Raw genomic sequence first — 23,944 nt, 5'->3', positions numbered from 1 at the left:
CAATATTGTTTCCTCAGGACACAGCGTTGAGAATGAGATTAAAACTCCGCAATTATTTCAAGACAAACTCAAATAATGAAATACGTTGTCTTTGGCGTGAAACTGCGGTAGACTACAAAATGGTGGATAATTTGCTATCTGATTCAGCCACGTCATCTCAGTCTCTAAAAAAATTGGAAGATGGTCGTATTGCTGCTTCCCTAAGTCACGTGGTCTTACTTCAGGGTCAAGGTTCCCTAATCAAGTCGGTAACAAACGTACTATCATCTTCTTAAATAACAAACTGGTCTAAGAAATTCGATTTACTGCCAGATACTCTGTTTAAATTTGCTAGAAAATATTTAATTCAGCAACTGCTAACTAACGCTAATCTGTTTAGATGGGGTAAGACACTGAATCCCTTATGTCCTCTCTGTGGCGCTAAACAAACGAACAAACATGTAGTTTCCAACTGTGGATCCGTAGTCGCGTTAAAACGATATACAGAAAGACATGATAGAATTTTATCAGAAATCATCAATTGCTTGATGTCAAGCCGTTCATCTGATTGCCTGATATTTGCTGATATCGTAATGAACGGAGTCCTGCCAATGTCACAACTGTTCGTCAACCTACGTCCAGACATCGCCATTCTACAGGGCAAAAAGTCGTTGAGTTGACAGTGTGCCATGAAACTAATCTAATTCATTCTAAAAATTACAAGCAATCGAAACTTTGTACAGTACAACTTTGTTTATTGCGCATTTACTAAAACTGTGGGTGATTAAAAGTTCCAACACATTTTATAGAGTGACTTTTTTGTCTCAATATCGAGTTATTGCTGTTTTTAATTTTTTTCAATGCACATTATTTTTTGCACCACCACTATTTCAACCACTTTAAACAAAAGATTAATTTAGAGTTCAGTTTATAATTATTTAGAGCAGACGCGTTTTATTTAGACTTTTCAACAACGGGATAACAGCAGCATGAGCGACCAATTTTTTAAATATTGCTTTTCTGTATGATTAATGTTTAAACATTTATAAATAATATAACTGCCAAATAACATCTAAAAATTTATTGACATAGCATAATAACCTTTCTGGCCATCGAACGCAGCTGTACTTGCAGTATTGATGATAACACCCCTCTCGCCATTAGAATTTGGTTCATTTTTTGCCATCATTTGACTGCTTAATCTCAAAATGTTGAACGTCCCTCCTGTATTAACCTTCACATTGTTAATGCAAAAAATTTAATTTCATAAATTTTTATCATTGCTATCAAATTCTAAAAGCTAAATTTGCCTTTTCTAAAATGATTAAGTTATAATAAGTGTAAATTTTTTAACTTTTGATGACAAAAACTTATCACCAGTGTTTAACCATACGAACTTTGCATCTATAGAAAATGTCGATAGAAGTTTAGTGTGAATCAATCAATCAATCAATCAATCAATCAATCAATCAATCAATCAATCAATCAATCAATCAATCAATCAATCAATCAATCAATCAATCAATCAATCAATCAATCAATCAATCAATCAATCAATCACGAAGATTGATTGATTAAAGTTCAGTGTGAATAAATTTCTTAACAAGGATGCAATTCTGTTTATCAATGTTCTATTATTTTGTTAAAATTATATCGTTAATTAAATTAGAGTTAACAAATTCTCAAAAGGTGAACGGTGGGGTGCATTCGTTTTTGAACGCTTATAGTATTTTTTAGTATATATATAGTGAGTTAGTATATTTATAGTTATTTATAGTATCAATATCTCAATTTCAATAGTTGAATATGACGAATCAACCAAATCATCATGTTGCATTATTTAATCACAATAGAGATGTCATCGTTATTTTCATGAAATCTGAAATTGGAAGAGAAGAATCAGCGATATGTAGTATTGAGCATTTTAGAATTTGTTGACGATTGCTGAGAAACATGATGGACGATTTTTTTGGGTTCAGTTAAAAATATTTACGAAGAGGCCAGCTTTAATCACTTTTGTGCGAGCGCTCAAGTTGTTAAGCTGATAAGTGATATTTGACTAAGAGATCACTGTATAGAGGCAAGTATCACCAGCGAAGTGATGATAAAAAATATAAAATTCCGAGATATTATAGATGTGGTGACATAAGTTGTGAAAAAAGGAGACCAACCACAGAACCCTGTGGAATATCATGCAGTCAAGGAGAGTGGAAAGGAAGATTGTGAACCTAGTCTAATGTATTGACAGCGATCAGATAAATATGACCCGAACAGGTAAGAGCAGGGCCCTTTACGCCAAATTCATGCTCTAGTGCTAGGCTAAATGTTAAACGCTGCTGTACAATTCTAATTTCCCCAGAAGTTGGTCATATTAACATTAAACATGTTTTTTATTATCAATCGTAGTAGTTATTGTTAATGATGTGATTTTTTTTGTTTTTTATGCTGTTGTTGCTGCTGATGATAATTTGATTGTTGAAGTTGCAGCTGTGGTTTGCGTGGATGGTGTGGTCGTTGATGTCGTTGCAGCTGATGTTGGTTATTTTTGTTCTTTATTGTAAACAGAATTTTTTCAGCCAATGATGAATACAAAACGTTAATCGAAGAGTGAATTTTTTTAAATCTTGACAATACTTTGTATTATTTATAACCATTTTTTTTTCTATTTCACAAATCCTGATGTATTCTGAGTTTTGGTGCACGCAATCACCAATTTTGCGCTTAAAAGAAAAGGATCAGGTGGCTACTTTTTTCGGAGATAGGTCTGAAATTAATATTTTTTTAGTCTTTATTATTGCATCTCAGAAACACTTACAATGTTGCATATATATTATCTATAATCTTTTTTTATTACGTTCTTCATATCTTCACCCATTGATTTAAAGCAGCCATCTTCGCCACAAAGGCTGTTCATCTTTTTCACAGGCGCACTTATGTATTTATGTGCACGCGCAAGCACCGCATTATATACGCTGAGTATATGATAGCCATTGAGATGTTTGATTTAACGCGCATCTGAACCACTGAGCCATCTCGCCCTCTCCCCATTTGCCGACCTTAGAAGGATGGGCGGCTGGGTTGTCCGGGGGTCGGCTACACAGATGAACCTGCAGAAACAGCAGGATTCGAATCCGGGTCGTGGGACCATATTGTTTTTTTTATTATTATAGATGATGTTTCTCAAATAGAAAAACATTGTTAAACGAAAAATTGGACTTGAATAAATCCTTGGAAAACAAACAAAGAGGTGTGTCTATTAGTACAAATTTTTTTCGAGTAAATGTGTACAATACAAATACTCGTACAAATCTCGTTTCAAGTAGTACGATTTGTATAATACAAATCGTACTAATAATGAAACAATTGCTACTCCAGTCAAATAGTCTATAATAAAGAATAAAAAAAATAAAACTAGTTGGTTGATAAAATCAAATCTAAAAAATAGAATGAAGGAAACTATCAATAATGGCTAAAACGATGAGACAATAGGCAGAATGGTAAACAATAATTATAAATTATTGTGTATAAGGTTGGTAAATTAATGTACAGATGGAAATGGTACATAAAAGTTGTCAAATATCGTGTACGTTTTATTAAGTTGAATGGAATAAATAAGTAAAAATAAATAAAACAAAATTAATAACTGTAGACTGTAGTTATGAAAGGAATAAAATAAATTGAAAATAGGACAACATTAAAAGGAATGCATGTCAGGTGTAATTCATATAAATTATTTGGATTAGCGATTAGTGTCCGACTGATTGTTGTTGATTGATTTTAGATGTCTCATGTCTATGGATAAATATTTTATTCTGATATGTTGAGCATGCGGTTTGCCTTGTTTGCGTTGACGTTGGTTGTGCGACATGACTTTGATCGGTGGCAGCAAAAGTGGATGACATGATGGCAGAGCTTATTTTCTTAAAAAACCGGACGTCTAACGTGTCGAAGATTTTTAGGTGATGGCTGGATATAATAATGGTAAATAACTTAGTCTAATCAATTTGTTGATGAGTGATTGTAGTTGATGTAATTTACTGGGTGGCATTCAACTTCGATTTCATAACTTACAGTTCTCATCCATTGTCTCGTTCGAAATAACAGCTAAAAAGAAACTTTTTCAGCTTTAACAATTGAAATTTTCGTATTCTTGACATTTTCTGTTTTACGATTTTAATTTTTAATTATGACTTTTGAAATTATTAATCATAATTTAATTAAGGTGGTCTGCATAAAATATTTTTGTTGGATTTCCTAGCTATATTGTTTAAATTGGAAAAACATAGAGAAAAAAAATGGCAGAAATGACTAATCGAGATTAGTAATTTCTATGACCAACTATTCAAAAATTTCATTTAAGATGCATTAGTCATTTTTGAAACTAAAAAAGAATCAATATCTCCACTAAAGAATTTATAATTAGGTATGTTAATTAACAAACAAGATTCAACAGTGTTTCAGTCATCCAATTATACTAGGGTCAAAATACTAGGAGTAAAAAAATCGCAAGTCATTAACTTTGGAGAAAAACTTCTAGAGTTTATGAAAAGGATAGAGTAAAAAATTAACATTATAAATTGTTATTATTGTTGTTATTATTATTATTATTATTATGGGAACCCACAACCAATCTAAAAACCAGAGCTTGGCTTCAGTTTGCCGATGACACGGCCAACATTGCCAACAGCACTGACAGTGCCCAGAAATTAATTAATCTGAACCAAGCCTGGTGCAAAGCAACCGGAATGAGTATGAGGATTGACAAATGCTGCGCCTTTGGCATGAGAAAGAAAAATGGCATATACAAACAGTTTCTCCCAAGGTTGACCATCGATGATAAAGCAATACCTGACGTTGAACTTAATAGTCGTTTCGAATACCTGGGAAAAATTTACGATTTTGAAGGACGCGACTCAAGGGCGAAAAAGTTGCTTGTCGTAAACTCCAACACATGTTGTCGGTTATAAACGGGTTGGACACAACGCCACAATGGAAATTGCAAATATTAAGGCAATACATCCCATCCCAGTTGGCATTCGAACTTCGCACTTTCGACATTCCGTTGACTTGGATAGGCAACAATCTGGATCCATTGATTGCTGAATCGGTTAGAAACTGGTTGGCCCTGCCAATTAGCAGCTGCGTGTCGGAGTGTCTATCACTCCCTTCTAAATCAGGAGGATTGAATATCAGGTCATTGAAGAGTTACGCAGAAGCGTTAAGAGTCAAACTTCGAAGTTACCTCAAAACTCATGCCAATGAAGAAATAAGGTGTCTACATAAAGAATCTTTCAACAGTTACATCAAAATAGACAACATCCTTCCTGAATCAGCTGAAATAAAACCAACACTCAAAGCACTATTGGCGGGTCAACAAAAGTCCGACTATGTTCATCTATCATCACTTCAATGTCAAGGGATGTTAATAAAAGCGGTTAAAGATCATATTCCAGAAATCCACATAAGTCAATGGTCGAAGTTCACAAAAGGTCTACCAGAGGTTTTATTCAAATTTAACAGGAAGGCTCTCATTCAACAACTTCCAACAAACACCAACCTCTACCGCTGGGGCAAAATGCCAAATGCTCTGTGTCCACTATGTCAGGCTCGTCAAACTAACAAGCACGTGTTGTCAAACTGCAGTTCGATTTCGTCCCTGAAAAGATATACAACACGTCACAACAATATACTATCGTTGATTTTAGAAAAAATTCAATCATTTGTTGGTGCGGATGTATTGATCTACGCAGATTCCAACTGCAGCAAATACCTTCCAGTATCTCTACAAATCACTTCGTCCAGATATTGCCATTCGACGAGATGATACAATCGAAATACTGGAATTAACAGTTTGCCATGAATCTAACTTTTCTAAATCTAAAGAATATAAAACATCAAAATACTTTCAAAATCTTAATAACAATTTGATAGACAACTAAAAACTCAAATATTATAATAAATTCATTTGAAATTTCCCCGCTAGGTTTTTTTATATATTTTAAACTATCATTAATTAATTTTATTTGGTCAGACCCTTTTCATAGAAGTTTAATTAATTCCGTAGTATCGTCATCTTACGCAATTTACTGCGATAGGAACACGATTTGAACATAATTAAATGCTGATTCTAATTCTCTTTGTGACCATTTAAAATGTATGGCGAGCATTGTAGATTATCTTTATAATTAACATTATAAGTTTTATTATTATTATTATTGTTGTTGTTGTTGTTGTTGTTATGTTATTCACTCTATTGACATTCCTCAGAGGAGGTTGGATCTTATAAAATTGGTTGGATCTTGAAAAAATTAGAATAAAATAATAAGTTATTAAAAGAATTAACTTCAGGTTCAGCATAATTAAGATGATTTAAAAATTAAAAATCTTAATTAGAAAAAGAACTCACAAAACTATAGTTTGAATTTAAACTTTTAAATGCCATTGTTATCAGTACTTAAATTTCATAATAATAATAATAATAATAATAATAATAATAATAATAATAATAATAATAATAATAATAATAATAATAATAACAACATTATAATAACAACAATAACAATAATAATAAATACTTTCTTAATCTGTCATTGACGGTTAAATGAACATCACACACCTCAAGAAAATTGTAAATATTAATTTCAATAAATTCGCAAAAATTTACTGTCAAAACTTTGATGAAATCTTCATATGAATGTACCCTATCTTTATTTTGGTTGTATACAACAGCTGCAATACTTATTCCAGCACAATTTACAGCAACGTTTAATTTTCCAAATTTTGATTTGATACAGGCAAAAAGATTTTTCACGTCATTTTCCGATGTGACCTTGATTTTTAAAAACAATTCACATGTCTACAAAAACATGTTTAAAATTTAAATTTTCATAAAATGCATTTCAAACAAAATGGACAAATCAACAACAATTCAGATGTTTACAAAAACATGTATAAAATTTATATTTTCATAAAATACATTTTAAACAAAATGGACAAATCCACAACAGAGAAAACATTGAAAAATCACAAGTAACCAAATAATAAAGCGATGCGATGGAGCTCAGTAACCAATTAAATAGCTCAATAAAGAATTCTAATGAAGCATGTAAAATAACACAGACCAACTGGGACATTAAAACACCAATTTTGTTTCTTGATATGTTATTAAGCTATAAAAGCACTATACAAAACAATAAATATATTCAAAAATGGTTCTTCTGGTTATAAATGGCGCTAAACAAAATGAATTTCAATATTTTGACAATTTGAATACCAATGGCTCAAAAAATCGAAAACAGATTTTAACAAAACTATGTTTATCAATTAAGGCTATAAAATACTTTGAATATATAATAAAACAATTATTTACTTTGTGAAAGATTTTGAGCTATGCGCTTCAAAAACGTGAAAATTTTCAAAAAATTCAATTTTTTAAAAATGTTTTGTGCAAAACATCTTGATTCGAGACAATTATTATTATTTGTTCTATTATAACATTGTTTCAGCAATATGTGCAAAAAATATCATTTAGATTTATTTGTTAGTTTGAGAGATACGGCATTCTACACAGGTACAACTTTTGGAAAAAAATCACTCAAAAAAATAGAGGGTGGTGTCACAAAAATCTTCCTAACTTGTAAAATAATTGAAATATTTTCATAAAACTTCTATTTTGTCAATAAAATACATTGAGGTACAAATTGTTAAAATTAAAAAAAAAATCAGAAATGGTCAGGCGTGAACTTTTTTAAAATTGCTTGAATTGAAATATCCACATATATATACATGCAATTATTGATGATAATCACAGCATGTTTGGCGTTAGTTAACTTCCAATTAACGCAGAACATGCTGTGATGTTCATCAACAATTGGATTTTTGAACAACATATATACATATCTTTATTTATTTTTTTCTAACGATTTGAAATTTAATGGCAACATTATTCATGGAATAGTCAAATTCACACTTAGATAATCACCAGTAAGATCAAACAGTTTTCTAAAATATTTCTTATTAGAAAAGTGCTACTCAATCAATTAGTTTGTAGAGTGCTATTTCCACGATGTTCAACAGCACTTCTAAGTGAATTTTGAAAACAGATGGGTCTTGAGATCCGCTTTGAACTTCGTACGTGATGGAGAAGTAGTCAGAGAAGGAGGTAGAGAGTTCCAGAGAAAAGGGTCAGAAAAAGCAAATGCAGATTTAGAATGTTTAACACGAGTTAAAAAAAAGTGAGAACAAGAAGACGATCATAAACCGGGGCGTTTAGGTTCAATTAATATATTTGATAACAACAACAACAACACACGTTTAGACGACATTTTCCCCGAGATCGGGGGTTGCCGTTTGGCTACCTATGATGAAACCGAAATACCCCTCGACGCCATCCACATCTGTCACTCGCCTCAGTATCACGCAACCCCGCTTTCACCCTGTCTTTCTCCACCTGCTCTCTCCATCCCAATCGCGGACGACCCCTTCCTACCACTCCTTCAACCTCGAACTCCAACGCTCGCCTAATCCCGACCCTTTCATCCCTTCTCAACACATGTCCATACCATCGCAATCTCGATCTCCTTATCAATATCACAATGTCCTCATTCAGTCCCAACATCAACATCAGCTCTGTACTACTCCTCCTATCCTTCACTTTAACCCCACACATCATCCTCACCATAGCTCTTTCAGCCCTCTGCAGTACACTTTCCTCCTCTCTCCTCAACACCCAAGTTTCACCACCATATACCATTGCTGCTCTCACACATGCTTTATATACCCTCCCTTTCATCTTCACTGACCATTTCTTTCCACACAATACCCCACCTAGTTCCCTAAATTTCATCCATCCCACACGAACTCTAGCCGTAACTGCGCTCAAACATCCTCCATCCGCGTTCAGCATATCCCCTAAGTAAACAAAGCTTTCCACTCTTTCAATACCACCACTCAACCCCGTCCTTGCGTCCGTCCTATTAATCACACCATGAACACATTTCTTACATTTGAACGTGCCTTCCACCTTTTTCAGTGCCCCCCCTCACACTACTACATCTCTTATTGCACCCATTTCTGACATCCTATACACAATACCGAGTTAGCCTTCACTCTCCTGTCACATACCCCACAGTGGTCTATTTTACTTATCACTCGCTCCCCACCTTCCCCACTCACCATTACCTTCGTCTTACCAATATTAACTTTTAACCCTTTCTTTTCAATAACACTTTTCCATCTGTCAAATTTTAACTGCAATTCTTCCATGCTATCAGCCATCATGACTAAATCATCTGCATACAAAATCTTAAATAACAACCCCTCCATTAAGCTTCCACACGCAACATCCATCACAATTGCAAACAGAAACGGTGATAACACTGATCCTTGATGCACTACCTTAACACTAAAAGCGTCCGACACCCCCCTTCCAACCCTCACCTTTGTCTTTGCCCCTTCATACAGCTGCATCACAGCTTTAACAAGTCGCTCATTCACTTCTTTCTTCCTCAACGCCCATTCAATGACCTTCCTCGGTACTCGATCAAAAGCCTTTTCTAGATCCACAAAACACATGTACAATCTTCGTTTCTTCTTTCTATAATTCTCCTGCAACATTCTCACCATGAACAACGCATCCACCGTTCCCCTACCAGGCATAAACCCACACTGCATTTCATTAACTGTCACCATATTTCTCAACCTCCTCTCAAGCACCCTCTCCACTACCTTCATTCCGTGCTCTAGCAATTTCACACCCCTATATAACCCACAATCTCTTACATCTCCTTTGCCCTTATACAACGGCACCAACACACTGTGTCGCCAATCCTCAGGTATACCTTCATCATCAAACATACTGTTAGCAATTCTCATCATAACTTCAATTCCTATCACCCCACTCGCTTTTATATGTTCTGCCGCCACTTTCGAAACCCCTGTCGCTTTACCTAGTTTCATTTCTCTAACTGCTTTCTCTACTTCCTCCATCGTCACCTTCTCTATAGGTCCGTGTGTGACCGCGGATTCCACATCTCCATCCCACTCATTCTCTTCATTCATCAACCTTTCCATATGAGCTTCCCACACTTGAGCTTTTTCCTCCTCATCTATGCACAACTTGCCAGATCCATCCCAAACACATCCATTCCCTATAACATCTTTCCTATCCCTCATTGACTGCTTTGCTACGTTGAACATTTTCCTCGAACTCACATCAAATTCCATTTCCTTCATTAACCTATCTGATGCTTTCGTCATTGCAGTTGCCACTGCCTGTTTTGCAACCTTCTTAGCCTTCCTATACTCAGACTCCGCTTCCTCCGTCATGTCCCTTCTCCATACCCTAAACCTCTCCTTCTTGACCTCCAAAACCCTTCTTATATCTTTATCCCACCACCGCGTCTCACCATGCCTACACTTTCCTTTCGTCCATCCACATACTTTATCTGCCGTAGCCAACACACAGTCCCTGTATCTCTCCCAAACATCTCCATCCTTACCACTCTCCCAATTTTCAGCCACCTTCACTTCAAATGCCTTCCTCACCTCTGCATCCTGCAACTTCCATGTCTTTCTCTTTGCCACAAACTTATCCTTCTTCCTCCTCCCCATTTCTTTTGATGTCACATCCATCACAACCATACTATGCTGCAGCATACCAGGTATCGCCTTCACATTCTTCACATACTTCCTATGTTTGGCCCTTACCAATATATAGTCTATCATTGACCTATGCTCCCCTGACCTATATGTAATCATTCGCGCTGGTTCCCTTGTAAATTAGGTATTCCCCACCACCATGCTATGTGCATCCGCCAACTCCAACACTCTACGCCCTTCCTCATTCCGTATACCATATCCCCATCCCCCATGTACACTTTCACATCCGTCTGCATCCGCCCCCACATGACCATTCAAATCACCCAACAACACCACAAACTCATCCAACCCCGCTTGCCCAATCTCGTCAGAAACATCATCATCTTCTCCTCTACCTTCCTACTTTGTTGCGGAGCATATCCTGATATCACCCTCACTATTACTTTTCCAAACACCATCACCATCACAATTACACCATTGCTTCTCCGCCTCACTTCCAACATCTTCTCCACCAACTCTTCTCTTACCATCACACCAACTCCTCCCGTACCATCATACCCCTTCCACCACAACTTATATCTTTCACCTTTAGCCCCCACAAACCTTGTACCCTCCCCCTTCCATCTGATCTCCTGTAATGCAGCCACGTCAACCATTCTCCTCTGCAGCTCCTCCACCACTTCCAAACTTCTTCCTGTCAACGTGCCTACATTCCAGGTACCAAACCTCCAACCCCTTGGTCTACAAGTAGTCCTTCCATCTATAGTGCCTTGCACCGCCACACTATAGAGTGGGGTGCCAGTAGCCAGACCATCCACAGGGCCTTGCACCACAACCCCATGGACTGGGTCTCCGGAGATTCTTCGCACCCTCATCTGCCGGATACTGAGGGCCATTGTTATTTCCGTCATCATAAGTATTATTTTTGGCTAGTTTTTACGCAGGACGCCCTTCCTTACGCAACCAGTTATAAGCGGTGGGACTAGCCTTTGATGATCCAACATCACTCACAAGGCAGTGAGGGTCAGTTTAATGTCATAACCAGGACACTAAGAAGGTAACATACACAGATATAAATAAAATATAACTACTAACACCCATAGGTACAAAAAGTGCATTATTTTTGTACAAATTTGTACAAAGTAAGAATGATTTTTCTTTTCATACGTGCCAGTCCCAAACCTGGATAAAGTTGTGAGGGTGAGTTGGAGTAAATGTAAGATCTTTACCTGACGATCTAGTTATATGAAATCTTAAACACAGTATGAGTATGGAGTATGCACAAAAAAGATTTCCCAAAGCTTTTGGGTATCGGAAGATCTACACTGCAGGAGTGAGAAGCCTCAAGTCACTCAGGTTGGCATCAAGCAAATTCTTCAGGGGCATCACGACTTTAACAGGGCTTGTAATCTTTTCAGGAGTAGAACAAGCAATGCGCCCAGTCTGTGCCGAGATTCTGTGGTAGCACAGTACGTTAAAATGCAGAACCCACAGAAAGAAAAATATGTCAGTGTGAGACTGGGATCTTGGAATGTAGGTACGTTGTCTGGAAAAACATAAAAGTTACTGAAGCACTATTGAGGAAAAGATATCTGCTGTTTACAAGGAGTGGGAATAATTGTAAGTGAACATTGGATAAGGTGGTTGGAGTAGTAAAACTTTCAACTGGAGAGGGGTTGTTAAATGTAATTTCGGGATATGCTTTGCAAAGCGGTAGAAAAGAGGAGGAAAAAATGAATTCTGGGATGAGTTGAATAAAATAATGACTAGGACACCTGAAAAAGGAATGGTGATTTTAGGAGGGGACTTAAATGGACATGTTAGAAAAGAATGTAATGGTTATGAACAAGTGCATGGTGGAAATTAGTATGGAGAAAGAAACAATGATGGTGAAAGAATTTTAGATTTTGGAATTGCCTAGAACATGACAAATAATAAAAACCATGTCATTTAATAACATAGGAATTAGGGAAGGTCAAGAGCACAGTAGATTTCATTTTGGCAAAAAGATATAGCCACAGGTGCTTTAAAAATGACAGAACGTTTTGTAATGAAGCATGTGTTAAGAAGTGTTAAGCAGCATAAGCTCCTGGTTTGTGATTTGATACTAAGGTGGGAAGAAAAGACAAAAAAGATTACAGAGACCAGAATTAAAACTTGGAAATTGAAGAATCCGAAAACCATGATAGCATATCAAAATACGGTTCGAAAATAGGGTAATATTGTTGATGAAGATTTGGGTGTAGAAAAATCATAGGTTGAAATAAAAAATAGTATGCTAAAGGTAGCTGAGATATTATGTCAAGTAAGAAAGGGCCAGCACGACATAAGGAAACATGGTGGTGGAATGAAACGGTCGAAAAAGCAATGAGGAATAAAAAAATCGTTATAAAAAATGGAAAATATCTAAAAACAAAGATGATAACTTTAAAAAAAAGACTAAGATTACAGTAGCAACAACAAATCGAAAGTATTGCAAGAACTTATCAAAAAAGCTGAGTACAGAGGATGGTAAGAACGCTGTTTACCATATGGCTGTCAGGGGCGTCATTTCAAATTTTGGTTGGGGGGGGGCGAAGTTATGTGGTCTATGACTTAGCATGTAACATATATATATATATATATATATATATATATATATATAACATATATATATATATATTTATATATATATATATATTTATATTAATAAAGATCACGACGTTTCTTACAGTACTCAATCTATATGATAGTTTCTCGATTCTTCAAATAATTCTCCAATCTACCAAGCTTAACTTGTTAATGCTATTAACAAAATTCCTATTTACAGAAGATGTCATTATCTACATGTATGCATGCATATAGTACTATTTCGACTACCTAGTCTCATCAGTGCAACATTATAATAAATTTTACATTTTTAAAGTTTCTAAAATTTCAAAATTTTTAAAATTTTAAAATTACTAAATTATTTATCCTATATATATCCTTTTTACAAAAAATTTAAAATTAACACTTTTATAATTTATAAGTTTAATTTTTTTCTTTGGTAATTCATTTTCAGCTGACATCTTTCTACAATATAATCTAAACTTTTTATAAAATTTATTACAATATCCAGAAAAAATAGTTATTGTTATTTGACTTACCAACTTGGTGATTTAAAATATTTTTTATATCATTGATAATTAAGTTAATTTAATCATTTATTATTGATTAGTAGTTTGATCAAATTTATTAACGAAACTGAAACAATTTGTATTCAATTCAAACTCACCTCCACTCTTTATCTTAAAAAATGATATAAATTGACTTCCAGCTAAATCAAAAGAACATTAATAACAGCGAACGCGACAGTTAATTTGGCAACAACACAACGGTTTTTATAAAACAGAACATGAATTATTGTAGGAACAAATGAAGAAAATTGTAAAGCGCTTGACATTTAAAAATTCAAAAAGCACAATATTTTGTATATATAATTATAATAAATTATATAATTTTATTTAATTATTTTATAGTGTTTGCAATTTAGAATTTTGATTTCTTGGGGGGCCCCCCTGCCTCCCCTCAATTGACGCCTCTGGTGGCTGTCAGGAAATAGGGAAAGGCAGGATGTTGTTAGAGAAAATTGCACAAAGGATAGCAAAGGCGTCATTGTTTTAGACCCAACGGGAAAAAAAAACTATGGAGTATATGGAAAAACTTTTAAATGAAGAAAATGATTGGGATGGGGTTATTGAGGCAAATATAAATGTAGCAAAAGTTGAGTATATAAAGAAAGGAGAAGTTGAGTGGGCGCTAAGAAAAATAAAGACTGGCAAGGCTGTGGGTAACTGTAAAGTGGCAACAGAAATGTTGAAGGCAACAGGTGATTGGGGAATTGAGAGGCTGGCTGATTTGCTCAATATAGTAATCAGGAAAAAAGAAATTTCAAAAGGTTGGGAGAAAAGTATAATTCTTCCATTATACAAAGGTAAAGGGAACCCTTTAAACTGGATCTTATACAACAATCAAATTGGGGAAATGAGAGACTGACTGATTTGCTAGATATAGCAATCAGGATAAAAGATATCCCAGAAGATTGGGAGAAAAGTATAATCCTTCCAATTTCAAAAGGTAAAGGGGATCCTTTAAACTGGATCTTATAGAACAAGATAGTGGATCTTATAGAACAATCAAGCGTTAAATCCAGAGAGAAAAGAAAAGCTATAGAGTATATGGAAAAACTATGGAGTATATGGAGATCAGAGCTATAAGATAGTGATTAAAAAAATTTTGGAGCAAAGAATAAGGGACCAGGTTAGTAATGACAAAATGCAGTTTGGTTTTTGTCCAGGGAAGAGTACTATTGATGCAATTTTTATTGTTCGACAAATTCAAGAAAAGTTCGGAGACAAGAAAAAAACTCATTAGCATGCTTTTGTAGATCTGGAAAAAGTTTATGATAAAGTTTCAAGGGGAGTAGTTAGGTGGACGCTTAGGAAAGGCGGGGTAGAAAGAGCCAGGACAGTGGTAAGGATTAACGATAGTGTAGGTAAGTGGTTTGATGTTCAGGTAGGTTTACATCAGGGCTCTGCTCTAAGTGCTCTACTTGGACATGATTATTAGGGAGATCAGAAGTGGGTTGCTATTGAAAATTTTATCTGTTGATAACCTTGTTATTATGGCAGAGAGAACTGAAAAAAAAGCTATCAGTGTGAAAAATATTCATGGAAAGAAATGGTTTAAAGGAAAATGTTGGTAAGACCAAAGTTATGTGGATCGGAGAGGATTCAGATACTCTTGAACGTGGTAAATTTCCCAGTATTGTGTGTGGTAAAAGAGTCGGGGAAAAGTCGAGGAAAATTCAATACTATGTGTAAAATATGATAAATGAACTCACAAACAATGCAGGGGTTTGAAAGGAGACCTCAACAAAAGCAAGGAATTTGTTTGTAAACGATGTAGGTTAAACGATGCTACTAAGCAAAAAGGTGATACTAGGCACCTGGGGAATCTGGAAAATTTGGGATTTGAAAAAGTGGAGTCCATGTAATATATTAAGTGAATAAGGTGGATCGAATAGAGCAGTCCAGAATGGAATAAAAGGATGGAAAAAATTCAGAGAAATGACTTCAGTGCTGTGCTCTAGGGGTATACCATTTGGTGTAAATGGTAAGGTATATAAAGCATGTGTATAAAGTTGCCTGCTGTATGGGTGCAAAACTTGGGCTTTGATGGCTGAAAACTTAAAAAGGCAGGAAAGAATAGAAAAGCATATGTTGAGAAATATTCTGATATCTAAAAATAAGGTTACAGAACATTAAAAAACAATAATTTCAAGAAAACTTTGCTTTGATAAAACTATTCTCTAAACTAATTAATTGCATTATGTTGATTATCGCTCGCCTACCAAAATGGTACTAAAATGTTAAATATCTCAGTTTTCCCAAAAGTAAATTGGATTTTGGTAGGAACAAGTATACTAAAAAAAAAATATTACCAATCTGAATCTATCAAAAAACTTTTGTACAGAACTTATTCCGGGTTTGATAAAAATTGATTTTATTCTACCTTACTAAAATGTGCCATGATTCGTTATGTATATTTGTCATTGTACGTTGTGTTGTGTCTCGCGTGTGGATAGCTGAGAATCAAAAGTAGTTTTTGACCGCACAAAAGTTTAGTTATAGAATTATTTATAAAAAAATTTAAATATAGAATGACATGTAATTAGTTCTGCATTTGACAGTGCTGCATTAATTAAAAAAACAAAACAATAATCACTATTAAAGGCTTTTAAATCCAACGTACTTCTAACTTTTTTCCGGGTGACATGACATGAGGTAATACACTGTACAAGATGGCAACGAATCTTTGGCAACGATTTTTATTACAAATAAAATAAACGTTTGACATATAAATGTATATAATTATATATATATATATTTACAATATTCTATAAATTCTACCGAATGTTTGGCGTTAATATGTTTGTAGTTCGTTTTTTCGATTTTTCTCACTAAAGTTTTTTGGTGAACGTTTAGTTTATTAAAATTAAAAATAAACTTATTTTCCAAATTCATGCTGCAAATAAGGCCATATAACGATAATTAGGTATTATATATATATATACCGCAGGGCGCACTGATGATGTGGACAAGGAATAAAATACAATGGATATAATGGATATGGCATGAAAATTAATTTATTCCTTTTCTCTAGTGACAATAGCAATCTTACTCTTCTTCTTGCTCTTGACTTTTCCTTGGCTTTTGATACTGTTGACCATACTATTCTTTTGAGACTGCTGCATCTTTCTTTTAATATTACTGATTCTTGTCTATCTTGGTTTTCTTCTTATCTCTGTAATTGTTTTTATTTTGTTGTTCTCAATAATTCTACTTCTAACTCCTCTACACTTACTTTCGGGGTACCTCAGGGTTCTATCATTGGCCCTCTTCTATTTATACTCTATACTTCTGAACTACCTCGTATTATTAATAACTTTTCTTTCTCTAGTCAACTATATGCTGATGATTCTTACATTTATACTTCTTTTCCTCCATCTAATCTCAATAGTGTTCTTCATAATTAATTTCTTTGTCTTTCTTCAATTATCGCTTGGTCTGACTCTATGTGTCTTCAACTTAATCCTTCTAAGTTTGAATTAATTTGTTTTAATAAATCTAAACACTCTATTACTATCTATTATCTAAACACTCCTATTATTTTACCTGGTTCTAAAATTCTTGATGTCTCTCATAAGTTTCGTAGTCTAGGTTTTAACTTTGATTCTACTATGTCTCTCTCTTCTCAGATTAATAGTGCTGCTAGAAGCTCTTACTTTCATCTACGTAGATTAAAAAAATTGTGCCTTTTCTTGAGGATCCTACTCTTCTCCTTCCTGTTACTTTGTTAGTCTTATCTAGAATTGATTATTGTAACTCGCTCTACTATAGTCTTCCTGAACTCTATCCTTTAAGTAAAGCTTTTAACTCTGCTGCTCGTCTAGTTGCTCGTGCCCCTTTCTTTTCTCATATATCTCCATATCTTGTTCTTTTGCACTGGCTACCTATAAAATATAGAATAATTTTTAAAATTTGCACGTTCATGTATAAGTCTCAATCTAAATTATTTCCTAAGTATTTATCAGATATATTAATTGAACCTAAACGCCCCGGTTTACGATCGTCTTCTTCTTCTCCTGTTTTTTTAACTCGTGTTAAACACTTTTTTGCCAAATCTGCTTTTGCTTTTTCTGGTTTTTTTCTCTGGAACTCTCTACCTACTTCTCTGACTACTTCTCCATCATCTCCATCTTCTTCTTCTCCTGTTTTTTTAACTCGTGTTAAACACTTTTTTGCCAAATCTGCTTTTGCTTTTTCTGGTTCTTTTCTCTGGAACTCTCTACCCACTTCTCTGACTACTTCTCCATCACTTGCAAAGTTCAGAGCGGATCTCAATACCCATCTGTTTTCAAAATTCATTGAGGAGCGCTGTTGAACATCGCGGAAATAGAGCTTTATAAGCTAATTGATTGATTGATTGATTGATTGATTGATTGATTGATTGATTGATTGATTGATTGATTGATTGATTGATTGATTGATAACAAAAATTGTTTTTTGTTCTATGTTTCAAGCATCGTCGTTGTCTTCGTCAGTGTCTTTGATTAATCGTCGGATCTGAAATTATCGCTTGCGAAGTTTTTGTCTCGTTTGCTGTTTTAAATTCGATTTCGTATTGCATTTTATATATTATATACTATATTTAGTACATTTAAAAAGAAAAGGGATTTGTATAATTTTCTGCATTTATATACATTTCGTTTTATACATTTTACATTCCACATACATACATACATGAGGTTGGCCGGCAAATGCGCCTTGGCCCTGGTCGTGGTCGAACTCAAGACCAAATTCTACCCGACTCAGGTAGGTGTCGGGATTAAGGGTGGCGCTGAGGCCGCTGTTCATGCGGTTCGAAGATTGGTCACCGACCTCCCCGATCAATGGGGGTTTTTGAAACTGAACTTTAAAAATGCCTTCAACGCCTTGAGAAGAGACTCGATGTTGGAGGCTGTCAGACTTTTTTGCCCCAATATCTATAAATTTTGCCATTCTGCCTATAGCGGAGTCTCTTCTCTTGGCTACCACTCTTGGGTTGTAGAATTGTCCGAGGGGGTACAGCAGGGTGATCTTCTTAGTCCTTTGCTGTTCGCACTAACTCTTCATCCACTCTTAGAGAAAGCTTTGTCCACTTTCGTTTGCGCTTATCTGGATGATATCAGCATTGGCCGATTGCTACGAATATCTGAAGCATAACTCCGCTGCAATTGGTTTAGAGTTAAACATTAAGAAATGCGAACTTCACTGTTCAGGTTATTTCAGGTGCCACATGCGCTGGCTGGAATACCCAAAGTTGGTGCATCAGAACTGAGTTTTTTAGGCACACCCTTGGTCGAGGGCGATTACCAAATAAAGTTCTTTGACCAAAAGCTCTCTGAGCTCAAATTCGCCCTGGGTCGTGTTTCCTGTCTTTTGGCCCATGATGACTTGACTATTATCCGCAATGCCTTCAGTTTGCCCAAATTGATGTACTTTCTGCGTACATCCAAACACATTGATCCTTCTAAATTGGGCGAATTTGACAGAGCCCTGCGCACCGCCCTGTCGTCGATTTGCAATGTTCAAGTGACCGATAGTGGTTGGTCCCAGCTGCCGGTTCAATTAATATATCTGATAAATACTTAGGAAATAATTTAGATTGAGACTTATACATGAACGTGCAAATTTTAAAAATTATTCTATATTTTATAGGTAGCCAGCTGCCGGTGCGATTTGTTGGGCTGGGGTTGCTTAGCGTGGTTCAGCTGGCTCCAATTGTTTATAATTATAATTGGCTCCAATTGGCCGCTGCCACTCTCGACTTGCAGTCTTCCCTGCTCTACCGGTTTTTGTGTTGCCGCGATATTCTTCCCCCAGTGTCTGCCCCGGAGGACCGTACGCACGTCCAAATTTTGAACGAAAAATATAAAAAGATCTTTCAAAATTTGTTGTATTCATGCGGCGACGACTTTTCCACCGCTCGTTTGTTAGCCATGTCCAGCGTTGCCAGCTGTGGGTGGTTGAGATCGTGGCCCAACACCTCTGTGGGCACCAGGCTTAACGACGAGTCTGTGAGATTTGCCATAGGCTTCAGACTTGGCCTGGTCATCCAAAATAAATACACGTGCCGATGTGGCGCTGGGGCGGACGAGTTTGGGCACCACGGTTTGGTTTGTTGCCTGGGTGGGAGCCGTCAACTACGTCACTCAGCATTAAACAACTACATTTGTCGGCTCTTCTCCAAGGCTTCAATCCCAGTTCTTAAGGAACCATCCGGCATTTCTGCGCATGATGGTAAGCGCCCGGACGATGCACACTAATACCTTAGAGAGCCGGTAGATGTTTGGGGTGGGATGTTACGGTCCCTGGCACCCTTGCCGAACAATACGTGAACCTGACAAGTAAAAAATGCGGTTTGGCCGCGGCCAGGGCAGCGGACGAGAAAATGAAAAAATATGGGAATGCCCTCCCCTCGATGGAATACTTGCCAATATGTATCGAGGTTCTCGGCCCGATAGACCCCAACACCCTTAAATTTCTTAAGGCAATATGTAAAATGATCAGCGTCAGATCAGGCAACAGCAGGGAACTGTTTTCGCAACAAACCACATTTCGTGCTTGTTGCAGCAGTTCCTGCGTGTCTGTGTGCTTGAAAATATCCAACTGAATGTCGACATGTGCAATTAACAACAAATCAAAGTGTTGATCCATTTGTTACTTGATGTTTGACGGTTCAGTGTCACTCATCATGTTTTGGTTTTAACATACAAACATACATATACACAATGCACATACATAAGTAGTTAAGTACACATGACATGACATTGAGATTAAACTATTAGAGAATCTTAATTCTTAACTCGTCAAAATAATATTAAAAACAATAATACATTTTTAATTAGAAAATATTTGCTTAGTATTTGATTTGACAGACACAGATTCTCAACCAAATCAAAATGCCTGTGTGTTCCATTAGAAAATACCACTCATCTTATTTAGATGAAAATGTTACTTTACACAGGTTAATTTAATTTAGAATATACTATACACTATACTATAGCTGTAAAGTATAACACTAAAGGGGCGTCTATCCCCCCCTAAATGTTGGAGGCAAAAATCCCCCCTCCATGCCCGTCCGGCTCTATTTTATAATGTGTACTAAAAATGTGAACACACACACAACACAACTCTTTAATGTTCAACAATGTTTTTTCTGATAAGATAACAAAAACTTCTCTTATAAAGTTGAGTAAGTAAAATGAAAAAAAGAACAATTTTAAACAATGAAAATAAAAAAAATGCGATATATACAAATAAAACTTCTGTCGAAATTTAATAAATATTTAATTATACAACAGTTGAGACTTTAAAGACAGGCTTGACAATGCAATTTTCGTTATTATTTGATCATCAGTGAATGTTTGAAGAATATCTTTCTCTGCTGCTATTATCATTAATGCTGATAAATAATCATCTGTCATGGTAGACCTTAGGCGGTTCTTTATAATTTTCAGCTTACTTAAAGCTCTTTCTGCAGAGGTACTTGATAAAGCAAGAGAAGCAAATATTCTGTATAGCATCAGCAAATTGCGGTAACCAAATAGTTGATGAAGAACATTAAGTGGTTTTATGAAACTGCAACTTTTCCAATTATTAGTATCATTCGTTTGGACTTCTTTATATGCCATATTGTTATTGTCATCTTCTTCATCTGATTTATCAGAAAATATTTCCATGCCAGAGTCATAACCTGAACCTGCAGACAGGTTTTCCATCTTTTCGTCATTTTTTTAGCAACTGTATGCTTTTTTAAATTCGTTCAGTTCATTTGCAACATCCTCTGCGTTGACACTATACTGGTTAAAAACAGTTTCTATTTCACTAGCCTTAACACAACGGTTGCTTAAAAGTGTTTTGGGAGTAAATAGCGAAAGTTCTTTTAAAAAAACCAAATTTTGCTGCTCAAATCTACTTTTCATTTGTTGATTCACCTCATCTAAAACAATTAAAAAGCATTCATTTTTCATTTTATTTATTCCAACTGAACATTCGTCGCTGCAACGTTCATCAAACATTTTTTTTTTCGTACGACGTCTTTCAAAATCAAAATCTGGGCTGATGCCATGTGCTGTTGCGAATGATTTCGATTCACTGCATATTGTTTTCTACGTCAAATCAGCATTTCTTCTTATGATGTCAAACTGATGAATGCAGTCTTTTATCAGTTCTGTAGCAGACGCCATGTCAATTGATATACCCTGCACTGCTTTGGATACAGGACCAATAATATTATAAACCAATTTTAAAATTTTCATGCTAATTATCACACGGATGTTTTTCATTCTTTTACGAAATCCAAGTGCAACAGTAACTGTTTCACTGTCACTCAATGATGATTCAGCCAACTCGGATAGACTTGCTAATATTTCTGAATATCTTTTCATCACCGTTTCTACGGCTAATTCTGTGCTGTTTCAGCGAGTGGTTTGAACACGCTTTAATTGCATTTTATGCTGACAATAACTTTGAGAATTTTGGAATACAGCATTTCTGCTATGATCATTCATGAATGAATATAAATCTTTTAGCAATCCTAGCGTGTTTTTTATTTCATTACAGCATTTCATAACGCCATTCATCACTAAATTTAACATGTGTGCATTGCACCAAATATAAATTGCTTTTTTTACACTCCTTTTGAATAAGAGTAGCCAATCCAGCATACCGACCTCGCATGTTACCTGCACCATCATATCATTGACCTATCACCCATGACATATTAAAATTCAATTTAGTCAGAATATCAATAACTTCTCCTTTGAGAATCTTGCCCGATGTTTCTCCACAAGTAAAAACTTCCAACAATCTTTCAACTGGATGCAAATCTTCCATACTATTTATTTCTAGATATCTCAGCAAAAGAACATTTGCTTCCTTTTTAGTAAAATCTTGTGTGCTATCAAAAATAACACATGCCTTTTGTTGTTCTGCAATATTTGACACAATTTTCTCAACAATCATTCGTTTCATTGTTGTCAAAACTACTCGAATATTGCTGGAACTTAGAGAATTAACTGCCATTTTCTTTCTTAATCTATGTGATTCATCAACTTTCATCAGATTTGCAGCAGCACTTGGAGTCCGTTTAGATATTATTCAAAAAAGATTTATAAACTTTCCATTATTAGATGTTTTTCCACGAAAAGCTATCATTTCTTCACTTAGGTACTTAACACAATCTAAAATGCATACCATAACTTTTCTATTTTTTTGAAATATATCTTTTCTATTTCTCTCGATGAAGACATCTACGGCTAATCCTCTTTTCCAATTTATTTTTGCAATATCAGCTTCGCGATGCTCTGCACTTGCTTTATGACGAATGATATCCCGCAAACCATTATGCCAATTATTAAAACCTGATGTTGTCCATACAACTGAACCTTTTGGGCCGGAAAACATAATACAAGTAATACAGTAAATTTTGTCAGTTTGTTTGCTGTAAGACAACCATTGTCTCTTACATTTTGAGCCATCTGGCATTACACATTCAAACCATTCTTTTTGGAAACTGCGACCATCAGTAACAGGATAGGAATAGTCATTTGGTTGATATACACCAAGTGCCAGGCATGTTGTTATTTCATGCCTTTTCAATATTCGTCCACAAAACTGAGCTGCATCTTTTTTGTCTAAAGCTAAGTTTAGATTTTCACAATAATTAAATTTATTTTCAATATTTTTTACAACTAAACTATGAGCATTCAAGTTGGAATTGTTAGATTGATTCAAATCATAAACGTTGCTGTTGGATTCAGCTGCCTCTGTTGGCAAATATTCTTTAGCAACAACATCACCAATATCATCATCTGATTTTCTCATATCATTATTACTGCCTGCTGGCATTAAACTTGTAGATGGTGAATTAGTTTGGCTTGAGCTTTGTGGTTTCCATTTACCATAGATGTCTTTTACAGAAACAATGTCTTTTTTATATTTGAATGGGTGTAAGAATTAAATGAAAGGAGACAACACAAATAAATAACGCTTTCAAATTATTTTTCAAAATCTGTTTAGTTTAATTAGATTTAGAGAATAACCTTGCATGCATATATCTATGGTCTTTTCTGCAATGCAAACACCACTTATCTTGGCGAATGATCTTGCGACAACCGGGCTGCAAACATTTGTACTTACAAAAAATTTCTGATCTCGAGGCATTGTTTTAAAAAAATTATTAATCCGGAATAAAAATTTAAATAAAACTAAAGCGACGCAAAATTGAATTCAAATAT

General features: G+C 35.2%; 6 protein-coding genes across 6 annotated transcripts in view; 2 read left to right on the top strand and 4 right to left on the bottom strand.

Moving 5' to 3' along the window:
• The window catches only part of HELRODRAFT_62336 (hypothetical protein), a gene marked incomplete at both ends in the record, with an annotated part of 17,156 nt that extends 10,330 nt beyond the window's left edge, over positions 1-6,826 (bottom strand). The window contains 2 exons of the mRNA XM_009010602.1: positions 1,081-1,213; positions 6,644-6,826. Of these exons, the coding sequence (XP_009008850.1) occupies positions 1,081-1,213; positions 6,644-6,826 (316 nt within the window). The remainder of the gene's footprint in view (positions 1-1,080; positions 1,214-6,643) is intronic.
• A 3,932-nt stretch (positions 6,827-10,758) lies between these two features.
• HELRODRAFT_158569 (hypothetical protein) lies at positions 10,759-11,474 on the bottom strand (the record flags this gene model as incomplete). The annotated part of the gene is made up of 2 exons (XM_009010601.1): positions 10,759-10,977; positions 11,106-11,474. The coding sequence occupies 2 exons, from the start codon at positions 11,472-11,474 to the stop codon at positions 10,759-10,761; spliced, it is 588 nt and encodes a 195-aa protein (XP_009008849.1).
• Positions 11,475-11,842: 368 nt separating this feature from the next.
• Positions 11,843-12,654, top strand: HELRODRAFT_158568 (hypothetical protein; the record flags this gene model as incomplete). Its single annotated transcript, XM_009010600.1, has 4 exons — positions 11,843-11,934; positions 11,997-12,111; positions 12,296-12,397; positions 12,541-12,654. The coding sequence occupies 4 exons, from the start codon at positions 11,843-11,845 to the stop codon at positions 12,652-12,654; spliced, it is 423 nt and encodes a 140-aa protein (XP_009008848.1).
• A 1,590-nt stretch (positions 12,655-14,244) lies between these two features.
• HELRODRAFT_158567 (hypothetical protein) lies at positions 14,245-15,595 on the top strand (the record flags this gene model as incomplete). Its single annotated transcript, XM_009010599.1, has 3 exons — positions 14,245-14,497; positions 14,608-14,676; positions 15,465-15,595. 3 exons carry the CDS (start codon positions 14,245-14,247, stop codon positions 15,593-15,595), a joined length of 453 nt encoding a protein of 150 aa, XP_009008847.1.
• A 2,068-nt stretch (positions 15,596-17,663) lies between these two features.
• HELRODRAFT_158566 (hypothetical protein) lies at positions 17,664-20,360 on the bottom strand (the record flags this gene model as incomplete). Its single annotated transcript, XM_009010598.1, has 3 exons — positions 17,664-18,038; positions 19,017-19,211; positions 20,022-20,360. 3 exons carry the CDS (start codon positions 20,358-20,360, stop codon positions 17,664-17,666), a joined length of 909 nt encoding a protein of 302 aa, XP_009008846.1.
• Positions 20,361-21,034: 674 nt separating this feature from the next.
• On the bottom strand, positions 21,035-21,244 carry HELRODRAFT_153309 (hypothetical protein; the record flags this gene model as incomplete). Its single annotated transcript, XM_009010597.1, has 1 exon — positions 21,035-21,244. A coding segment is annotated over one exon (210 nt), but the record flags the coding sequence as incomplete, so codon positions are not given.
• Between the last annotated feature and the right edge of the window lie 2,700 nt (positions 21,245-23,944).

Source organism: Helobdella robusta, assembly GCF_000326865.2.
Source record: "Helobdella robusta unplaced genomic scaffold HELROscaffold_1, whole genome shotgun sequence".
Taxonomy (NCBI): Eukaryota; Metazoa; Annelida; class Clitellata; order Rhynchobdellida; family Glossiphoniidae; genus Helobdella; species Helobdella robusta.
Note: the sequence above shows the minus strand (reverse complement) of the source record. Positions and strands in the feature narration are given on the sequence as shown.